The sequence below is a fragment of the Malaya genurostris genome, chromosome 1 (assembly GCF_030247185.1).
Source record: "Malaya genurostris strain Urasoe2022 chromosome 1, Malgen_1.1, whole genome shotgun sequence".
NCBI lineage: Eukaryota > Metazoa > Arthropoda > Insecta > Diptera > Culicidae > Malaya > Malaya genurostris.
This window is the reverse complement of record NC_080570.1, coordinates 80,173,712-80,197,477: the sequence shown is the minus strand read 5'-3', so window position 1 is coordinate 80,197,477 and position 23,766 is coordinate 80,173,712. Positions and strand designations below refer to the sequence as shown.

General features: G+C 39.8%; 2 protein-coding genes across 9 annotated transcripts in view; both read right to left on the bottom strand.

Moving 5' to 3' along the window:
- Positions 1–1,595: 1,595 nt before the first annotated feature.
- Positions 1,596–4,448, bottom strand: LOC131426373 (uncharacterized). The gene has a single exon (XM_058589063.1). It carries the CDS (start codon positions 4,446–4,448, stop codon positions 1,596–1,598), a length of 2,853 nt encoding a protein of 950 aa, XP_058445046.1.
- Positions 4,449–11,605: 7,157 nt separating this feature from the next.
- Positions 11,606–23,766, bottom strand: part of LOC131440601 (ceramide kinase) — a 40,136-nt gene continuing 27,975 nt past the window's right edge. For all 8 annotated transcript variants that reach the window (XM_058612030.1, XM_058612025.1, XM_058612023.1 and 5 more), the window contains exons 3-9: positions 20,892–21,131; positions 20,614–20,826; positions 20,258–20,533; positions 13,588–13,986; positions 13,145–13,524; positions 12,424–12,665; positions 11,606–12,371 (exon numbers count right to left, since the gene is read on the bottom strand). In XM_058612030.1, the coding sequence (XP_058468013.1) occupies positions 12,263–12,371; positions 12,424–12,665; positions 13,145–13,524; positions 13,588–13,986; positions 20,258–20,533; positions 20,614–20,826; positions 20,892–21,131 (1,859 nt within the window). In that variant the 3' untranslated portion in view covers positions 11,606–12,262. The remainder of the gene's footprint in view (positions 12,372–12,423; positions 12,666–13,144; positions 13,525–13,587; positions 13,987–20,257; positions 20,534–20,613; positions 20,827–20,891; positions 21,132–23,766) is intronic.

The following is a 23,766-nucleotide window of genomic DNA, read 5'->3' as shown; positions in this document are numbered from 1 at the left end:
TTCGTACAGAAGCAGATAAATACGGCTACGTAAGCCTTCGTTGTTCCCTTCCTGTATCCTTGACGTATATATACAGGACCGAAATAATCGACTCCTGTTGTTGTAAATGGACGAGCTGCAGTTATTCTGGGTGTCGGTAATTGAGCCATAAATTGACGTTGAAATTTTGGTTTTACACGATAGCATATCATACAACGATGAGTTATTAATCGGCATAAACTTCTTCCTCCTAGTGGCCAAAACCGTTGACGAATAGTACTTAATAGGAGCTGCGGTCCAGCGTGCAAGAGTGTTTTGTGATAGCTTCTAGCCAAAAGTTCTGAAAATTTATGATTACCAGGTATTACCATGGGGTGCTTCGCCTCCTCGGGAATGTCGGCATTCGTCAATCGACCTCCAACTTGAATGACGCCTTCAGTAGTCAAAGTAGGGTTGAACCATCGAAGTCGTGATCCTTGATGCACTGATTTATTTTTTGTAAGCGCCTCCATCTCCTTCGAAAAGACCTCCCGCTGAACCAATCGAACGAGACATGTTTCAGCTTCTCTTAGTTCATGACATGTGAGTGGTAGAAATCGCATTCCCTTATTTCGCTTAGTTCGTAGGTTTCGAATATATCGCCGGCAATAAGCTGTAACACGAACGAGCTTCGAATATTCAGAAAACTGGGTAAAATACCAATCGTTAAATGACTTTACTGGGGTCACCATAGCTACGAAAGTTTTCCGTCTCTCATTCGCATGGTCATCAGACTCCACAGAGGTTTCCGTTTGCTTTGGCCATATATGTGGAGCCTCGTTCAACCATAATGGACCATTCCACCATGCCATGTCCGAAATTAATTGTTTTGGATCCAATCCACGAGAGAGCTGATCTGCTGGATTCTGTGCGCCAGGTACATGATTCCAATGACAATTTTGGGTTGAATGCTGAATGAATGAGACGCGATGTGCCACAAATGTTGACCATGTATTCGGTGGCTGAGCAATCCATTGCAAAACCGTTCTGGAATCAGTCCAAAAAAAGGATTCGCACTTGAAATCGATAGATTTTATTACCCTTTCATAAAGGTCTACAGCCAATTGCGCTCCACACAATTCCAACCGAGGAATGGTCTGCGTTTTAAGTGGTGAAACTCGGGACTTGGATGAAATGAGCGACACCACGACCTTTTCGTTACTGTCTTCAGAACGTAGATAAATGCAGGTACCATATGCCTTCTTTAATGCATCGGAAAACGAATGTAATTGAAATGATACTGGATTCAGACACGTTACGAATCGCGGTATACGGATAGTATTCAGTTCGGGAAGTTGAGAATAAAATTGGTTCCACGAGTCCACAAGAAGTGATGGGAGATTATCGTCCCAACCTAGTGACCTTTGTCCTATACCTTTAAGCTCCCAAATCTGTTGCATGAACATTTTTGCCTTTGTTATGACTGGTCCAACTAATCCCAAAGGGTCGAAAATTTTCGCTATGCGAGAAAGTACCTTTCGTTTGGTCAGCGATGAATCCGAAATAATCTCATATTGATTTTTAAAAAGAAATGTATCTGTTCGTGGTTCCCAAACCAGACCCAAAGTTTTAACCGTTCATTCCGCATCAAAATCAACCGTTTTGTCTCGTGGAAGAGCCAAATTATCTTCTTCAACTCCAGTTAGTAAATCTTCATTGTTCGAGACCCACTTACGTAACCGGAATCCTCCTTTTTGTAACAATCCATCTAATTGACACCGGATTATCCTTGCTTCTGCGATGTTATTTGCTCCCGTAATAACGTCATCCATGTAAACGTCCTTACAAATTCGTTTTGCTGCTAGCGGAAAACTATATACTTCGTCGATGGACAGCTGCTTTAGAGTCCTAGTGGCCAGAAATGGAGCAGGTTTAGTACCGTACGTTACGGTTAATAATTCGTACGTTTCTACCGGTTCATCTGGAGAGAATCGCCAAAGGATCCTTTGCAGCGATAAGTCTTCCGAGTTCATCCAAACCTGTCGAAACATCTTCTCAACATCAGCAATGAGCACGATGGGATAGAGCCGACTACGCATTATAATCCTCCGTAAATCGTCCTGAATAACTGGTCCGTTTAGGAGAATGTCATTCAGTGTTACTCCCGTGGAAGTCTTACTTGATGCGTCAAAAACTACTCTTACGCGAGTAGTGGTACTGGAATCTTTTACTACCGGGTGATGTGGGAGGTAATAACTAACCTTAGTATCTGCAGGATTCTCAATAATCCTTCGCATGTGACCTCGACTCAAGTAATCAGTCATGAATGCATGATACTCCTGCTTTAATGTTTCATCTCGCGCTAGTCGCCGTTCCAGCAGCATTAGACGTCTTAAAGCAGTGGATTTCGATTCGCCCAATTGAGCCAGCCCATCCGGAGATTTCGGTAAGCCAACTGAATAATGACCATCATCTCTTCGCGTAGCAGTCTGAACGAAGTATTTCTCGCACCGCGTTTCCTCCATCGAGTAGGCTGAGAGTGAGTGTCCTTCTTCGCATTCCCAAAATTTGTTCATGAGTTGTTCGATCGAGTCTAAAACTGAAACATGACAAACTGATATCCTTTTTCCTAGGTTCTCTGCACACCGTCCTGTAATCATCCACCCGAAAACAGAATCCACGAGTGTAGGCATGTTAAGTCCCAACGAAACTTGTTGTTTCTTGGGGAAGAAATCGAAAAAGAACTCCCCTCCTAATAGTAGATCGATTGGATGAGTTCTGAAAAATTCGGGATCGGCCAACTGAACCCCTACAGGTGATTTCCAATTACTAACACTAATAGCTGATGTTGGTAAATCTTCGGTAACCTTATTCAAAACATATAATTCCATGTTCTGTGAGTAAGATGATAATCGCGACGTAATTGTAACTCGAACCTTCTCCGTAGTTTTTACTGGAGCTTGCCCGATACCTGATATTTCAATATCTGTCTTGTACCGTTTCACATGTAATTTCTGCGCCAAATGGGTAGAGATAATATTACACTCCGATCCGGAATCCAGAAGCGCTCTAGCGAGAAATTCATGTCCATAATCGTCGACTGCTCGGACTACCGCGGTAGCCAGAAGCACCTTCGAACCATACCGCGCTATGTTGCTGCTGACCGACGAACCTTCTGAAACTTTAGACGTAGATGCTTTATCAACTTGCAATTGATCTACTGCTCCCTTGACTTGTTTTTCTGCTCCATGCAGAACCTTCTGTTTCTCCTCCTTATAGCAGACCAAGGTGTGATGTCTTTCCTTGCACCGTCGACACGAAAACCGTGATGTGCACTCCTTTGCTTGGTGCCCTCTACGAAAACAGTTTCTGCACAGCGAATTTTGGCGTAACAATTTTTCTCTTTCCATTACCGGTAATCTACCAAATACTGGACATGTAAAAAGTGGATGTGTATCTGCACAAGAGAGACATTTGGATTGGATTGATTGAAATACTCCATGACTGGCAATCTTGTTGGGATGAACCCTTTTAATTGTTGGGTTTTGAGTATCTGGTTGTCTATTTGGCAGAGACTCTAGTACTCGTATGCGGCGAAGCAAAAACTCCATCAAATCCTTTATACCTTCTTCCTCCAACACCGACGAATGTTCTTCCCAACTTCGACGTGTTTTATCATCTAATCTTGAGCACATTAGATGAATCAGCAATAAGTCCTTGTAATCACCTGGTTGTACCACCTGATCCAGTACCTTGGTAGACTTCTCGAAAGCTTCAACTAATTTTTGTAATTCAGCCGCTGACTCCTTACGAATGGCCGAACATTCAAAGAGATTTTGAATCTGCTTCTTTTTGAGACATTTACTGTTCGCGTACCGTTTGACCAGCAACTCCCAAGCAACATTATAATTCGCTTGAGTGAGTGGTAATGATGATATCACTGCCAAAGCTTCTCCTTCTAATTGACTCCTAAGATAATGGAACTTTTCGATGTCAGGCAAATCCGACGAAAAATGTATTAGTGAAACAAATAGGTCTCGAAAAGCTAGCCACTCCTCCACATTCCCAGAAAATTTTGGAAGACTTATCAAAGGTAACTTAACGTGGGGGTGTGTTGGAGTTATGGTGGATTCTAAAAGCTGAGACGCTGGAAAGGCTCCGTTATGCTCGGGATTGTCCCGAAGTTTCGAGACTAAGAATCCCTTCAAGGTAAAGAATTTATTCTGGAACTCAACTCTATCCTTCACATACCTCTCCCCAGCCGCCCCCTCTTCACTATCAGCCAATTCCGTTTCCGTCATTGCTTCATCTATCTTCTCCCACAGTGGCTCCAATTTCTCCAACCGCGAAGCCAACTCACTAGAATGCCGGGTATCTTCATATTCCTCCATGAACGAATAGATTACGTTGAATGAAGTCATCAGATTGCGAAGACGTGTTTGTTTCGATCGAAGCTTGGACATCTTCGAAGTACCGGCGGCGACGGACATGAGCGGGCACCAAGAAAGGAAATAATTCACGAGAAGCACCCTTTGGATTTTACGTAAATTGTAGGAGAGGTACTAACCTGCTTCCAATAAATTCGTGCCTCGAATCTATTAGGTAAATTCTTCACTATTCACAATATTTTACTCAACGGTTTGATTTTAATCATGCAGCATGCAAATCATCCAAACGTTTCGGTATTCGTTGAAGTAGGATAGTTGTAAATGATCCAGGAAGTTCTTATTTTGGAGCACTGATAGGCTCTGCCTTGTCCTGTCCTATTGGACGTTATCGGGTAACAGTTGGTCCAAAGAATCTTGGTAGCCTTCGCAGCAACCATAAAAGTAAGAAAAAACCAAAGGAAGCACCAATGCCAGTTATGTGTAAGTGCTGGAATACTACTCACGTGATTCCATAAAATAAGTGCCTTGTAGATAAGTATTTAAACTAGTCGTCTTCAAACAGCCTTGTGATCCGAAACCCACGTGCTCCACATGCACGTTATGCGATGGCGGTAAATCACAATGGCGATTTCCTGAGCGTCTAAACCATGTACCAATGGCGGTAACCAATTGTGCTTCCTTGCAACAATGGTGGATGGCGTCCCTGCCAAACCGGGAATCCTACCTTCCGAAAGACTTTCAACCGATCCGGCTCGAAGGACCAAATGTTGGTTGAGTTCCCTCGGTTGAAAGTTACCAGAATTTTTACCAGCCGCACAATGAATTGTCTGCCCTTGATATCTCTCGTGTGGGTTGTGATGAAGTCCAAGAACATGCATTCGTCCACACACGACTTTATTTAATGACTTAACATGCGACTTTAACATGCAGCTTTATTGATACTTATAGCTAAATTTTAACTTAACTCTAAAACATTAAACTGAATTCCAAGCGGCAAAATGCCGTGTATGCGTGCAGTCACGATGGATGCTAGAAGACGACTGGCGATCGATGATAATGAAGGAGATCTTCTACTCGATCGCGTGCTATCTCGCTCGGTGATAAAGAGTGGTGAATATGGCCTAATGATAACATGCGCAGGTCAGTAGGTACTACGCTGCCGTTTTGGTATTGATGATTTAGGGGAAACTGTAGTACTCAAACACAAATTATAATACGGAATACTTCGACAAAGTTTCAAGGACACATTTTGCATCGTGCGGTACACTGTCATGATACACTGTCAGAGTGACAATGTACTTTAACGAGTTTTCTATAAAACTAGCAACACTGAAGGGTAAGAACAAGTTCACTATAGTTACTGTTTATTATAGTGAAAAATAAATAAACAAACAGTTTTTATCTGATAATCAAGATCACAAGCGAAATGTAAGTTAAACAATAATCTAGAATGGTTAAGCCACCATGAATATACTACTAGCTGTATTGATATTTGTAGATTCGTGGGTGTTTGTGTTCATTTTTCATCTTTTGTGCTAGTGCCGGTGACATTTAGACTGATTGTTGCAGTTTAATACAGCAACGATAAACATAAACAAACAAGTTTGTTTTGCACCGTAGCAACTAGCATAAATCGTTGCCACAAACGATCTCCTTCCACATTTTCAAACTATCGCAATGAAAGGGAGTAATTTGCTAGGGTTACTTGTTCGGGCTGTGAACCAAACATTGGCGGCTCGTTTGTATGGGACTTAGGGGTATTATTATTTGTATTTGCTACTAGTGCCCGGTTTCCGCTTCCGAAAGCGCCGATAATAGTGAAGAAAATCTCCAAAAACGGAACTCATTTCGATTTCTCAGCAACGGTTAAGCCGATTTTCACGAATCATGATTCATCCTGATCCGACTTTCGGTTCCGAAGTTACAATTTGTATTTGGTTATAGGGCGATGATTGTCAAAATCGGAGCCGAATTTTTATTGAACGCTTCCTCTAGATCGCTAAATAGGTTGAAGATTGTCTTGAGTTGTTGTGTGCGATTGGTTTTTCATCTGTTCCCACCCACCTACAGAGTGAACTGCTTGGTTGTTCTTTCAATGTATTTTATAAATCTCGGTTATAAAGCGTATAAGCAAGTGACAATTTCTCTTTGTTTACTTTCTCTTCTATTAATTACCAAGCGGTTTCCACGTTTATCACTCAACTCTTTGCATGAAATGATACCCGAAACTTTCGACTTTCAAACAGAATAGTGATATCAAAGAAAATCTTTTTAATCATCACAATAATCGAAAGAGAGAGTGATTAAAGAGAAACTGTCACTTGCTTATACAGCCTTTTGAAAAATCACCCGAGAAATCTCGAGCCTATATAACATTGTTTAAAATAATTAACACACGTAATCCAGGGTATCTGTTCGATAAATTACAAATGTCCCACAGTAACCGCACTAGGAATTTTAATTTCTCTTAATATCGTACATCTCATTATGGGAATACCTTTTTCATACGAGGCATTGTCCAATGGAATCAGTTACCTGTCCAGATGAAGAGCAATCGCTCTTTTCATAAATTTCGAACAGAATGTATGAATTGGTTTAATACAGGGGATTAATACGTCATAGTAGCTTAGAATATAGTTAGTGATAATTGTTATGAAAAATCACCTGTATTGCAACCGATTGTGGAAATTTAAAAGGACTTATGCTATCATAAGTATTATGAAAATGTATAAATAAACAAATAAAACTACTCAAACCTTTTTTTTACTTATAGGCAGAAAATAATTTCATATCACTATGTCCACTTGCTGCCAATACATTTCGTTCGAGAGTTATTTATGATGGACTTGACGAGTTATGCAATACTCTGAAAGGCGCTCATAATTCCGGTCAACCGGGAAATGACGTTACATTTTTTCTAGATATTTTTTATATTTTTTCGTGGATATATAGTGCACCGATATAGTCACGACTGGTTCGAAATTACTTCACTCGTTTCTAAGAAAAATATCCAAATCCAAAAAACCTTATCGTAAGCTTAATGCACAGACTAACAGACAGGACACTTAAATTAGATTCTTCTATCATTTTAACGGTCATTTCGAATATTCCTTTAGTTGGGGCAGTACACGCATATGTCATGATGTCGCCACGTTACCCTATCAAAAACATCCTGTCTGTCATCTAGACTGTGTTTCTTTTTTTCATTTACCAACAGAGTTGCCATTTATACAGAATTACCTGTAATGTATTGATTCGTATACATCCATGCGAATTTCATGCAGGATACAGATTTAATACATATTGCCAAAACTATATACATAATTGTGCTACTTCTCATCCTCCAACGCAATACCAAATCGAACCCGTTTTGTTACAATATTCACTTGCTTCTGGTCTACCGCCACTTAATTTCGGATGAAAATTACCAACACAATAAAAAAAAATCTAGATGAGCAACGTTGAGAAAAATAAATGGTTACCTTTCAACATCGCTAAAAAAGTTAAATATATTATCAACGTAATCCAATAATTTATTGTGATGATTCATTTTCATTTTGCCCGGGTTGGTGGTTCAATGCATAGGGCGCTGGTCTTACAAGCCAGTTGTCGTATGTTCGAGCCCCGACCTGGAAGGATTCTTAGTGTCAGTAGGATCCATAGTACTAGCCATGCAATGATTCTGTACACTAAGAATCGGCTGCGAAGTCTGTTGAAACAGAAAGGCCAAATTCCACAAAAGGAATGTAATACCAAGACTTTGCGTTGCTTCATTTTCAAATATTATGATGAAATCAGACATCCCTGCAAGCAGCTGATCGGTGTTGACAAACGAGGGGAAAGTCAGTGGCGGATATGAGGATATATTATTCATATAATATATGAATGGTAATCACACATATAAGAAGTAAAACTCACTGAATATTGATCATATGATCATGCAGATTGTTCTATCATTCAATAGTCGGAATCCTCAGTTATTTATCGTATTGAATGAAGTTTAATTCAAAATGCGGCTGGCGTTTTCATTCAGTGTAGCCAAAACCAAGAAAACACAACAACAACAACAAACGAGGGATAACCAACTAGTAAAAAAACTTTCACATAACACACCCATAACATTCAGAGTTTTGTTCCGATAGACTTAAAAATTTCACAGAATATTCTTGAAATGTTTTAGATCCTATACCTCTTTATGAATTCTTGTTTATTTATTTTATTTATTTATTTATTTATTTGGAGCAGGAAAAAGCCCAATGGAACTGAAATAATAATCTCTCACTCCAGCCGACATAAAACCTCCTCATCGTTTGTTGAACTTGCGCTTTCAACAGCTATAGTTGTTTGTTATCTTTTTGTCTGGGTGCTCTAGTTGTTACATACGACGGTTCGAATTCAGTTTGCGTTATTGGACTTGTTTCGCAAATTTTTTTGACATTACTGAAGAAATCAAACAAAAGTTACTCCATCTTCGATCGAATATGTTATGTTTTCGGCTTGCGGTATACATGCCCTTTTCCATCCTTCAATAAACTTTATTGGTGAACTAACTGCGCTAAGTTTTCCGCTGATGCCAACACACGAATGTTTGAATTTTTCATTCACGACTTGTTTTAAGATGGGTTTCTCTAGCAATATTGTCGTGCTTTGTCATAAATTCATCTAACATGGCTAACTGTTGCATTGTCCAGATAAAGGATTTTTAACAATTAAAATGAAGTCATTGAAGTCATCTTCTATACTTGCGAGAAAAAATACAATTTATTGGCTTGATGAACTTCTTCTTCTTCCTTCTTCATCTCACGTGAGATGACACCGATTGATGGCACATCAACTTAGGATATATTGCCTGTTAATTTTCGTTTATAGTCCAATGGACTTTTTTTCACTGGACTACAAGCGAAAATCTCTTTGATGAACGTTCATAGAAAACGATTGTAGCATTGTACGCATCAAAAATGTAGAAATTGGTACGTAAAGGTGGACATTACACAGATATCTGAAATAGTAAGAGAGCCCCTCGTACTAACAACTGAGTATAGTGGTAGAGATACTCTCGCGAGTTCTACCCTTCTCCTAATTTGCCCAAGGACTCGAGAAGATTAAGTTCTAGGTTGAGTACTCCGCACCGCATAAAGGTTCATTCGCGCGTGCTGAAAAAAAAATGATCGATTAAAAATATGGTGGATGCGGCGGTAGCATTCATTCGTGCCTGCCTGGTTAGCATGTTGGATGGGAGTAGGGTTTGGAGGATGGATGCGACGCTGACACCTTCATGTAAAGTGACACCGGTATTCAGCGTATAAGTACGATGAAAGGAAAAGGTAGATCAAACTCGGGAAAAAGGACGACTCGATTTGAACTGCGCTTCTTGACGGAAATTATTCACTTCGTGAAATAATCAACTGTTTCCGGTACCGAAGACTTATTCTGATGCCTAGACTGAGGATTCCACAGTTCTAGTCGTTCACTTTGTTCTGGTTCGTGGAAGAGGCAGGAGTTAATCGCGAATTATTAGCGCCGCGGTGTGAGATTAAAGGTAGCTGGTGGAACAGCGTGAGATTCTGTAGTCAGTAATATTGAATGAAGTTCCCTTTTCTCGTGCAGTTAGCTAGGTCGATGCGACTGGCATCTGCGATCTTCTTTATCGACTGAAATAGTTCTAATGTTTCAGACTCGGAGTCTGTGGAGGTCTCTCGTGTAGTTATGGGTGACCATCTGAAGTCGTACGGGGACAGTCGAGTCGTTTTGGAACCGTTTCCGATTTACCAAACGACCCGTCTTTCGGGAGAAGGTCTTACTAGCTGGGGAAAGCCACCTTGGTGGATGATCTCCTTCGGGAGTGGCGCAAAAGTCATCCACTTTCCATTCAAACGATTCCGATTCCGACAGCCCTTGGTTACACGATTTAGAAAACTTAAATTTGAGGTTAGTTTGTGGATATCTAATACTATTGAAAACTTTTGCATAAATTACTGAACCATATTCCGATTTCAACAACAACACGAAATATTCGCCATTAAGTTCTATCGGTTCTAGTACTTAATAAATTTCGAAAAGGCACCAAACGAAAGGCATGGAAATTCGTACACGCAGAAAAATTTATTTTAAATTTTAATATATTACACTTTGAATTCAAAGATATTTTATTTTGAATCAGCGCTCATTTTCATTTTCCTTTGATTCAAATACATTTGATATTTACTTCAAAGCAAATTATTTTTATTTCTACGCACACAGAAATAAACAAAATAAACATTAAATTCAAATATATTGTGTTTTGAATTTAAATATATTTTATTTCCACCTGAATTTCATTTCACTTAGAATCAAATACAATTGTTATTTGATTCAAACAAAATAATTTTGTTTCTAAAATCATTTCACTTTGATTTAAATACAATTGTTATTTGATTCAAAGCAAATTAGTTTTGTTTCTAAAATCAGGCTTTCGGGCGACTGTGTGTAGATTCAATGATGTTTTTTTTAATTCAATAAATTGTTATTTGAAAAGAATTTTTGACTAATTATTGTAAATTAAATATTAATTATTGTAAATTAATTTTTTATTTATTATTGAATGCATTTTGTGCGCTCAGTTGAGTACGGTTCCGGTATTGACTCCTCTGATTCCTTTCGTTCAATAATTTCCAAAAGCTCTACTGTGAAACCGCTGTCTGGAATGAATACAAATGTTAGATAAGAATTCATAACCTACCTATCCTATGAAAGCACTCACTATAGTATCGCACAATTCGATCGATTTCAATCTTAGCCAAAGTTGTGTTAAATTTCATAAAATCAGCCAGTACAAACGTTTGATTCAATGAAAATGTTTTAGAATCAATAATCTCTGGCATTTGATTCAAGGACGAAAAGTTTCAATCCAAGAATTTGAATCTAAGACTAAGTACATTTAATTCAATTAAACTCAAGCGTCAACATATTATCTTATTCGAATCTATTCAACGACATATTTGATTCAAATACATTTAATGTACTGTAACAAGCATTTGAATCAAATACATTTTTGATTTGTTTCAATAAAATTTGGAAATTTGAATCCATATCTCAATATATTTGAATCTAATATACTTTGCCACACTAAATTTGATTCAAAAAGTGTTTTATTAGATTTAAATTTTAGTTCAAAAATTGTTTTATTTGATTCAAAAAATTGTTTGAAGTTGACTTAAAGACTCAATATATTAGAATCTAATGTGTTCTATTTTCCTGCGTGTATGCATTGGGAAAAAAGCTTGGAGGTTAAGCAGAATTCATTTAATTTATCCGATACGGCTAAATGAACAAGTAAATACGCAGTATTGATTTAAATGCTTGCAATTGCTTTCTGATACACTTCAATAAGAGTTTTTTGGATATTTTATAAAATTTCTATATTTTCGATCAGGTAATACATATTCCTGTATGCACATATAATTGCAACCTACTGGTATTCTAGCATTCAACCTATGATCAATTTCTGAAACTCCACTATTTTCTATTTACACAAACATCATGAAACATCTTATTTTATTCTCTAAAATCCTAGTAATACCTCAACCCGAAGAATGTGATTTCACTTAATATTATTATCACTATTGTTTTACATGCACTTATTTTGTAGCTGTATTATCTCAATTTTATTGGATTATAGATGTCTAACACCATATAGGAATGTCGTTGTTGCTTACACCACGATAAATTGAATTTGCAGTTGTATCGGATACAGCTTTGAATGTTTAGAGTATAAACAGAGAATAAAGATTTTTCACTAGTCCTGGACTACATGTTCTTCGCGAGGAAATCGCAATAATGTTATGGTATAGAAAACGAATCACAGGTTGTTTAGTTTTTAAACTAAAAACGGTTTAGATTGTAAAAAAATAAAAGGTCATTATCCTAAAATAAATCTATCATTTACATAACCCACAACAGTTCACGATATTTGGTTCATTTTGCTCATAGTTTTGATCACTACAACATACACCTCGTCGGAACACATTGATTAATTGACAATTACACCTGTGAAAACGATTGTTTCAATTGAGTTCATCTTAATCAATCGACTACTTACTCTACAATAATGTCAGTGCCCGGAAGTATTTCTCCATCACAATTCCACTTAGACAGATTACGGGATGCTTTAGAACCGCCATTTGAATTTTTCGAGGTAGTTACATTGTGAGTCGTTGTGCTGGTCTCGTGGAATTCATCCTCAATAGCGGAATTATCGCACCCATCATTTGCAGTAATTGTCGTATCCACGCTGAAAGTGAACTTCTTTGTTCGATAAATGTCCACAAATGGCAAATCGCTCTACATAATTGTACCATTTTACGTGTAGAAGAAAAAGTCGAAGAAAGGGATACAAAAGAAACATTAGGGCATATTCAGTAGTGTAGTAGTTCTAGATGCATAATTTATGTCAGTTTTAAAATTTATATCTAGAAATTATAACAAAATAAACTGGCAGCCCCAACAGCGTTTTATCTGTGCTTCAAATATAGAAAAAATAGAACGGCAATGTATACCAATTTTAAATTTGACAGTAGAACTGGTCGAGTAAATAAATACGTTTGTTTCAGTTTCATTTACATCATAAACCACCCATATGAATCTTGCAGCTGCTGAATTTGCTCTTAGAGCCAAATGCGCATTAAACAAATAAATTAACAACTTATGGAGTTTAATACATAGCATACAATATTTAATAAATGTGATTTTCTTATCACGTTATATAGCTCGGGGATGTATTAAAATGAACAATGAAATCATTGTGATTAAAATCTACTTACGATCTTTTTTGTTTTGGAAGACATTGCTAGTAGCAGGCGAATATTGTTCAAATAGGACGTATGTCGAACTAGAATCAAATCCAAGTAACCATCACCGAGATGACAATAAGGATTAAAGCCCTGCGGGCTGCGTGTACATGCACATGAAATATTTGCACCATTCACCATTAGGAATTTTCCACTTATAGTCACTTCCTCCGTATCGCGCTTGATTCGATTACTGAGTTTTGTTGAGCTATGGCAGCGCTGACAATTTTCTAAACAACGAACTCCATCAAGTGGGTTGTTCCGATTCTCACTCACTTCATTGATCACTTCCTTCTCTAGTTCTACAGTAATATTGCCCTTATAACCACGGTTTAAAAGAAATTTTTTGACACCTGTTAGAAAATAATGATCACAAGTTTAGCATTTAAAAACCTATGTTCCACTGAAATTTAAACCTGAATAATCATATCGCCTAGGCCCCATCCAACGGTAGTTTTCACTATCCATTGTAACATCTCCAAGAAAACCATACGATATAACGCTAGCATACAATTTGAGCAATTGGGGCCGTTTGTTTATGTTACTGCTTTTACTAGTTCCACTCGTTGGATTATCACTTTCTGTATGCTTTTGTGTTCTGCTTTGTTTACTGTGACTAGAAACAATGTTCTGCTTCCGATAGACGCTCGATATATCTAATCCGTGTGATTGACCCAGGATTATATGAATGATTGATGTCTTTACATCAGTAGTTCCATTCAAACAGTACGCAACTGTGTCGGTACTACCCGCTGGAATAATTCCAATAGGAAGGTTTGGTTTTGGAAGATAGGGTGGATTGATAGTATCCAAACCTAGAAAAAAAACATAAAATGATTGATCAGTACAACAAGGAAACATTTACAAAACTTCTACGTTTTTTAAAAAAAAATTTGTTCTTCATGGCTTGATTTTTATCCTTATTTGCTTTAAAGAAATGACTAATGCTCATTAATGATAAAATTAAAATAAATTTATAGGATTTATTAAGCTTCAGCGACGACCAAAACTGTTGCAGGAGTTTCTTTTTCGCTTTTACCAGTGCGTAAGTTTCATTTCTACACTGCGGATACATTTGGTGTGCTCCACAAAAAGAGGAAAGCGCACTGTTCTCAGTGTCCATTAGACAGACTTTGAGTGCGTGCTTGTGTTGAAAGAAGCTGGTGCGAGAGAACCACATTCTCTTCGCATGAATCGCTTTCACGTGCTCTCGCCTAAATACACCCAACTGATCACTGGCGCGTGATGGTGAGCGAACACTTCTGTGAACTTCAATTAATAGAGAGTAGATCTGGCCTTGCTATGAAAAACTATCAAGGAAAAACGAAAATTCAACGATAAATTATTTTATTTTCCTGATTTTGCGTGTCCCACGCTTCTGTTACGCAAACCATACACCAGAGTGCTCACCGGTGTGAACACCTCTGTGAAAATATCTGGTGAACTTGACGTAGTGTCCTTTCATATGAATTGCTTACAATTAATGTTGTTGTTCCGTAATCGTTCCATTCAGGTGATAGCCGCTTGATGCTGCGTGTGAATCGCTTTTACATATTGTTTTGTTTTCATCAGGAAACGTGTTGGCCACCCATTTTTCAGTAGGGCCACCGTACATTTTTCACCGGGCATAGAAACCTCAATTGCGGCTGCTGTCAAAATTGTCCAGGTGAAATTGTGTCATTATCTCGCCGTATGTGTCTTGTTTATTTCCCTTCTCCTTTTTTGTTTATTTTTTATTCGATTTCATTTGTTATTCGTCAATCCCGCATGTACATACAAGAAACGAATCTTGAGACGAGGTAAATAAGATTAAATTATGGGTATGTTTGGTAGTGAGAAAGCAATGTTTTTGACAATAACATTTTCCATAATTAGTATATATGAAGGGCAATAACTTATTGCCCTTCATATGTACTTTTTATTAAAAAACTAGAACCAAGACGCTAAAAATGTAGAACCGATTCAAAACGGTTCTGCCAATCTTGTATGGCAAGAATCCGACAGAAAAAGAACCGTTAATAACCGCTAGGCGAGATTCTCTGCCGGAAACGGTTGTTGCATTGTTGCCAGACTTTTGTCGGAATTCTTGGCGAGTAAAAAGACCGAACACGAGCCTGGCGAGAAGGGTCAGCAGGATAAAGAGAATCCTGACAAGCACCGACCCGACATGGAGCGGCCGTGGCTCAAGGTGACTGGGAAAAAGAAGAAGAATGTCCTCATAGAACACGAGAGATGAGCTAGGGGCAATAGAGGAAGCCTTGCTGGACAAAACAGACAAGGAGAAATACGCCGACGTCCTCAACACAATGCGGAGCGAGGCATAGGCTGCCGGCCTTGGAAAGGAGATTCGCTCTATTATACGTACTAGAGCTGGCGAGATGCTGCTAGAGCTAAAATAAGGAGTGGTCGGATCAGAACTCGGGGCGCTAGCCCAGTAAGTCCTAGGCGACGAGGTCGAAGTGAGAGCCTTGCAAAACAAGGTGACACTTCAGTGTAAACGGCTGGACGGGATCGCGAGCGCCGATGAGTTATTTATGGCTTTTAAGGAGCAAGCGTCTTACAGGAATCCGTTCGCCTGGGAAAAGGACCCCAAAGCACTCAGATAGCCAGGTTCAAGCTATCATTCATGAATGCTAACAAGGTGCTAAAAGTGAGTAAGCTATATGTTGGTTGGTTGGTTTGCTCAGCGACTGCATAACTACCGCCGGTGGTGAATATGTGCTTGAGGTGTTTCGAATCTGGCCACAAGTCTTGGGACAACAAAGGCGTAGAAAAGAGCAAACTTTGTAAGCGTTGCGGTGGTGAAGGCCACAAGGCGTTTACTTGCAACAAAACACCACGGTGTGTGATCTGCGCGGTCTAGAAGAAGGCTCAAAACCACGTCATGGGCGGCTTTATCTGCCCCTTCGGCGGAGGAAATAAGACGGCCCAAACGTAGTGCAGCTAAACCTCAACTACTGTGCAGCTGCGCAGCAATTGATGCATCAGTCGCTTGTAGAATGGAGCACAAACGTCGTTATCCTCTCGGACTCCTATCGCATCCCTGCCGACAATGGGAACTGGGCTGCGGACGGATCCGGTTTAGCGGCCGTATGGACCACGGGTCATTATCCAATTCAGGAAGTGATGACAACGCAAGCCGAGGGAGTAGCCATTGCGAAGATAAATGGCATATACTATTGCAGCTGCTACGCCCCACCGCGGTGGCCAATAGACCAGTTCACCCAACTGGTCGACTGGCTGACCGTAGACCAAAGCATGGACAACAGCGTAGCCGCCACACTAACCAGAGAGAGCAAACGCTGCTAGAGGCCCTCGCAAAGCTAGATGTGGTACTGGGGAACGATGGTGCCAAAAGTACCTTCCAGCGGAACGGTGTTGAGTCATTCATCGACGTGACATTTTGCAGTCCCGGCCTGGCTGGAGAGTGAAAGATGGCTATACCCATAGCGACCACCTAGCCATACGCTACACGATAGGTAGCCTAGCGAGGTACTGCAGTAGGGAAAATGCCTCCGGAACCCGAGCCGTCCTAATACGGGCGTGCGACGCGACAACGCCGAGGAAGGCACAACAGACGACCTGTCTACTGGTGGAACGAGCAAATTCCGGACCTTCGAGCAACTTGCTTAAGGGACAGGAGAAGGATGCATAGAGCTAGATCACCGGATATAAAGAGATAAGGTTCATGGAGATCATGCAGTGACGTCTGGACGAGCCAACGTTCCCAGACATTTGGAAAAGGCAGAAATTGGTACTGTTACCGGTTGTACAAGATTCTGGTAAGCTACTTTCAGAACCGGGTATTGCTCTATGAGACCGAGTAAAGCTTACGCAGCACTTCTATCACGGCCGAAGTACCACAGAGATCCATCCTGGGCCCACTCCTGTGGAATATAATGTACGATGGTGTACTGAGGTTGAGATTCCCCCCGGGCGTCAAGATAGTCGGATTCGCGGACGACATCACGCTAGCAGTCTACGGAGAATCCATCGAAGAGGTCGAACTGAGCGCATTACACTGGATCAGCATCGTGGATGATTGGTTGCACAGCAGGAAACTGAAACTAGCGCATCATAATATAGAGATGACGGTGGTAAACAACAGAAAATCAGAGCAAGAGGCGTCGGCACATGCTGGTGATTGCATGATCCCCTCCAAGAGATCACTGAAACAATTGGGTGTGATGCTTGACGACAAGCTCAGTCTCGGCAAGCACGTTGAATATGCCTGTAAACGTGCTTCAATGGAGGGAACGTCTGCCAACGTAGCCTCCTTATGCGAGTGACAAAGGAAATGGCGAAGTAAACTTTGACCTAACGCAGTTCCTGACAGGTCACGGTTGTTTTAGGTGGTACCTCCACAGGTTCGGCTACGCGGCAACTTCTGGTTGCCATGGCTGCCCAAATGAGCTTGATACGGTAGAGCACGTCCTGTACGCCTGTCCCCACTTCGCGACGCGAAGAAATGGTCTATAAAATGTATGTGAAACTATACCAGAGAACCTAGTCCAGAGGATGTGCCACAGTGAGGAGAACTGGAACGCAGTGTTGACCGCGACCTCCCAGATCGCGGGCAGCCGCGATCGCCGGCCGCTAAAGAGAGATCAGCGAACAAGCGTCGGTTCTGTTGTTTCTGTTGTCGGGAACTCTCCGTCGGTGTAGTTTAAATTCTTCGCCGGCGATTAAGCGAGTAGATTGCGACGTAGCCCCAGTATGGTTCGTCGAGGCGCCAGTGAACCGGAAGCCATCCTCCAACCGAAGTCATTGGACCGACCCAGGCATCCTGCCGATCGATCCGTTCATGGGTATCGGAAGCGACGGTTACGGGAAAACTTCTATTGTCGGGGAATTCTTCGTCGGTGTAGGCTAGATCCTTCGTCGGGGACTAGCCGAGTAGAAGCCACAGCACCGAAGTCGAGTCGTCGGGGCGCCAGTGAACCGGAAGCTATACTCCAACCGGAATCATTGGATCGACCTCGGCACTCATTCGAGTGCCCCGGTGGCATAACATGTACGGTGGGTGTCGGGAAAACTTCCTGGCCGAGTAGAAGCCCCAGCATTGAAGTGGGGTCGTCGGGGCGCCATCAAATCGGAAGTCACGCTCCAACCGGAATCACAGGATCGACCTCGGCACTCATTCGAGTGTCCCGTGTGGCGAAACACGATATTCGGTGTCGGGAGAAACTCTTTCGTCGGGGAGCTCTCCGTCTGTGTAGTGTAGATCCATCGATGGGGATTAGATGAGTATACTGCAACGCAGCTCCGGTATGGATCGTCCGGGCGTCAGTGAACCGGAAATCATCCTCCAACCGGAATCACTGGACCGACCCAGGCATCCTGCAGTTCGAACCGTTCATGGATTTCGGGAGCGTCGGGCCCGGAAAACTTCCATCGTCGGAGAATAGCCGAGTAATTCGTGACGTTGACCAGCCCTGGGTCGTCGAGGCGCCAGCAAACCGAAAGCCAACCTCCAACCAGAATCACCGGACCGACCTAAACAACCTCTTGGTCGATCCCCTGTAGCGAAACGATTGACTCAAAGTCGAGAGATAAATGGCCCAAAAGTAGGAGAGAACGACGCAGGCGTCCATAGCGATGCATAAGGCTGGGAAGGGTCTTTGATCACCGATAGCCTTCCACTTCGAAGTAATACCTAACGATAGTTCCGGGGAGGTAGGGTTGAAGATCCAAGGTGTTTTAGTGGATAGTTCTAATTATACAGTGGTAGTCCTGTGGAGAGTCCCACACTTTGAGCGTAAATGCATTTCACCTTGTAAGAAAAAAACGGGCTCCAGCCATAAGAATGCGTGTGCATCAATCGTGTCAACCTAAAAACGCATCGGCATAATCGAGCCGACGTTACTTCGATAGAGAACTTTTTACCATCGAGCAAACGTCGTGCTTCTTGTTTTGTTATCTGCTCAAGCGAGACACAATGTTAATGTCAATCATATACAAAACGTACATCTAAGCTTCGTGCACGATTCATCCGATGTTCGAATTTACTGGGTATGTAAATATCAATCTCCCAGTAAATTCGAAAATCGGACATATCGTGCACGAAAACTTATGATTACGTTTCGAACAAGATTGACATTTATATGGAATATCGCTACTGCAAAAGAGTGAAGAAATATTAAAGAAAGGAGCACGAATCTCCGAGGACGGGTATAGCGTGATGGGTTAGTCGATGCTTTTCATGCAGCCCACCTGGGTATGATTCCCATCCCTGGACATAGGGTCAGAGTTTTTTAGCCCGAAGATGCGAATGACCTTAAGGTTAAAACCTCTATAAACGGAACAAAGAAAATCCTACGCATTTTATCACTCAATCGAGGAGACTTTGGCATTTTTTCATTCATTAAATATTTTTTGTTTCTCTTTGGTTACATTTCTGTATAATGTAACATGTCAAGTAATGTAGTAATGATACTATTCATCTTTGAATTTACGGTATTTTTCTAGTTAAAAAGTTTTGATTAGTTTTCTTTTTAACATTTTAACTAAGACACAGTTCGATTTATACAGAGGAGACTTCGGCCTGATAATGCCTTCATTTGGTATCTCTTCACACTTTTGCGCTAGCGATACATACTGTAAACGTATGTAAACTTTTGGATAGACGCGGTTGATGCAAATGGTGCATAATTGTTCGATGACGGCCCGATCGCAGCGCTACGAGAGTTTTCAGCGTGTACTCAATAGTAAGTTATATTTACTCAAATTATATTGATTATATTATTATTATTTCAATCAATTATTGACTTAATTTCAAGTTGAAACACTTTTCATTTTTATATTAAACTTGAGCATTTATGTTCAGTGTATACATATTTCAAATTCGACATTATATACGGCATATTTTGAATACGACATATTTTAAATACGGCAAAATACTGCTATATGCAGTCATAAAAAATCAAACATGGTATGTTACGAAATACGGAAACACATGTGTCGCTCAAACCAAATAATTGTTTGTGAGTAATTGAAAATTATTATTTTTTTTTCAATTTGAAACAAAGGATGAACAACGATCCTGCAACATTGGTATCGTTAGTCTAGATATCATTTAAAAATTACCTAAATCAATCATAGTTCTGTACACAAGTCCATTGAAAAGTTCTGCAAAGGTACCATCTCCACCACAGCACACAACACCATCGTAGCTGTTAAGATTAATCGTTTGGGACGTCATAATGTCATAAATTTGCTGGGCGCGTTGAGTGATTATCAAATTGATATCGATTTGTGCTAGTTTGAACAAAGGTTTGCCATACTTTTCGAACAATGTAAAAGCCTTTTGCTTACCGCCGTATGGATTAAGAAATATCAATAAGTGTTTTGGGCGATTTTGATCTGCGTAGAAAAAATCATTTTAGTGAATTATAATAAAACTTTCAATCATTGATTTTTCTAAAAGAGATATCTTCATTCACCTTTGATATCATCCAATAGACGATTGTGCCAAAGTTTGATAATTCGTTGCTCATTGTTGAATAAAACCATCTGTTGAACTCTCCATTTGCATGTACGCGAACTTACGGGACGCGCATAATGTATTATTAAGTAGTATTCATTTGCAATATTGCCTATATTAATCCTATCGTTATCATTGTTAGTTGCATTGCTTAGTAGATCATAAGAATTAACTGAAATGTATAAATAGATTTGAGAAGGTTTGTTGCTAAGTTGAAAACAGAAATTAACATTTCACCTCTGGTACTGGTATCAAGTGTGCCTGTTGGCGTATTTATTGTGGCATTTGAATTCATAGATTGTGAAGTGGTAAATACCGGCACCCGATCAAAATCCATACCTTCGTTTATTGTTGAATGTGTGTTAGAATTCGTTCCGTAAACGGTGTTGGGTTTTGCAGTCTTAGAGATCAATCGACCACTTGCAGTAGTAGAACGCTTGACTGATATGATATCAGTTATACTAATCGTCTTTTTTCCTAAAAATAGTTCAATAATAGCATCAGTTATATCTTCAGTTGTGATAATATCTGTTTCTACACAATAGGTTTGCAGGAATCTCGCAAAGTATTTATTATAGTCGTCTCGTATTATTTACGATCCCGTAAATAGAATGCATTTGTGTTCGGGATTGATGAGCTTACGAAGTACAAAAAAATATTCAGTATAAGAGCCTCAACAAAGAGGGATACACATTATTTATATGATCGAACATAACACCGAAAAAACTGAATAGATTTCCACCTAACTTGGCACAAGTAATTCTTGTTGTTCATAGATTGATATAAAGATTTTTCAAGTGTTTGCTAACAGGGGGAATTTGAGAGAAAATGTTTCGAATTTTGCGAAAAATATTTATATGCATGAAAGTAAGGATAGTGTCTCTAATAAAGAAGCTGTAAGTCTAATTGTTTGTATATACACCCAACCCTCGATGTACGCGCTTTTATATTACCTTGATCAAAAAGCTCCCGGAATTTATTCAGAAAATTAAACATACAAGATTATTCATTAAAATCGATATTGTTCCCCATCGATTGCAACACACTTATGCTAGCGCTTGATCCAATCCTCGAAACATTTTGATGTGGAACACATCTTTATTTTCTATATAGGGGTGCAAATCAGAAACTCAAGGAAAAATACACGTAGAAATGTGGTCAGGGTTTAAACACTTACAGCTCAGTCTATTTTGTATCAATTATTAATATTATTTCATCATTTGATTGGAAATATTTCTAAGTTTCGATTTGAATATATCAAGCCACGTATTTTCAATTATATATGATTGAAATTTGGATTAGTAGCGAGCAGTGTCCTATTTTGTCTGCTAGAAATTTCCGGCATACCGGAAAAGCATCGCTCTGATTGGTCAGTCGATGCAAAAGCGAAGCTGTTGGAAACACGCGAATCTATAAATAGAGGCGAAATTATAGTTAACCTTCCAGTCCTACGCGTAGCATGTTAGAGGTAGGTTGTTGCTAGATAGCAAAGACAAAAAGTGCCATACCTTATAATCAAAAAAGAACTTGAATTTTCATTTTAAAATTCCCACGCTTGTCCAATCGGTAAACTTTTATTCTCTCAACGTTGGCAACACTTTTATACACATTCTGTCAAATTTTGACGTATATAGTACGATTAGTTTTTGATTGGCGTCTATACAAAGAAGTTTAAAAATTTTCGTGTTGCTATTTTTATAATGGATGAAAATTTAAAACAACGTGCGTGCATCAAATTTTGTGTTGCAAATGGATTTAAGTGTTCCGAAACGTTGAAAATGTTAGAAAAGGCCTTTGGTGAATCGTGCCTAGGAAAAACACAGGCATACGAGTGGTATAAACGCTTCAAAGGTGGTCGTACAAGCTTGGATCATGATGAGATCCCTGGCCGCCCAACATCTGTTACTGAAGCAAATATTGAATCAGCGAAGCAAATCGTGTTGCAAAATCGTTCTGTACCGATTAGAGAAATTGCTGTGTTGTTGGGCATCTCTTATGGATCAGCCGAACACATTTTAACTGATGTTTTGGGTTTGAAACGCGTCGCTTCTCGGCTGGTGCCAAAAAAGCTGAATTTCACGATAATGCGCCGGCTCACACAGCGTGTTGTGTCGCAATTTTTGGCCAAAAACTCAACCAATATCATCAACCAGGCACCGTACTCTCCAGATATGGCTCCGTGTGACTTTTTCCTTTTCCCCAGACTCAAATTGCCATTGCGGGGAACGCGTTTTGAGACCATAGAGACCATAAAAGAGAATTCGCTGCGTGAACTAAAGGCCATACCTTCGGCAACCTATAAAACTTGTATGGAAAATTGGATCAAGCGTTGGCATGCATGTATTGCCGCAGGAGAAGAGTACTTTGAAGGTGAAAATAAAGAAATTTATTAAAAATTGAAATTTTGCGTTTGTTAATAAAATTCCGGCTCTTTTTTGATCATAAGGTAAAACGATTTGAAGCTTTAATTGGTATGCTCTGATCTAGTGTCATGCAAGCTCGGATGAAATTCCATGTTATGTCGTTTCACCTGAGAAATTGACAACTGTCCCAGGGTAAATTTTGAGTGCTTAAGATTAATTTCTAATTTATATAAGATGAACTCGATTGATAATGAGAAAAATTTAATCGCTTCAACCGAAATCGCAGAATGGTAGAGAAACTTAACGCTATAAAAATAACTGCTTGCATACAAAACTAGAATAGAATAGAAAAAAGTCGCAGGGAGCCAAATCAGGTGAATTCGGTGGTTGCTGAATGGTATTTGTTTCACTTTAAGCCAAATGTTCACTGATAACGATGGCATTGTGTGATGGTGCGTTATCGTGGTGCAAGAGTCACGAATTGTTTGCCCACAAATCTGGTCTTTTTCGAACTATTGTTTTACGCAAACGTCTCATAACGCCCAATAGCAGTACGTTCTTTTTATGCCTTATAATAGCGACACGTTCTTTTCGTTCCGAATACCAAAGCAAGCAGACGCTTGTACTTTTTGTTGCGCTCAAAACAAATTTTAATTGCGTGAAATCAACTCAAAAGATTTTTCTGACTTTCATTATAGTATCATAAATTGAGGAGCATCAATCGAAAAGGTAGAGATGTCCATCTCCTC

Coding starts and splice junctions, on each gene's coding strand:
- LOC131426373 (XM_058589063.1), bottom strand. CDS start 4,448: ATGTCCGTCGCCGCCGGTACTTCGAAGATGTCCAAGCTTCGATCGAAA.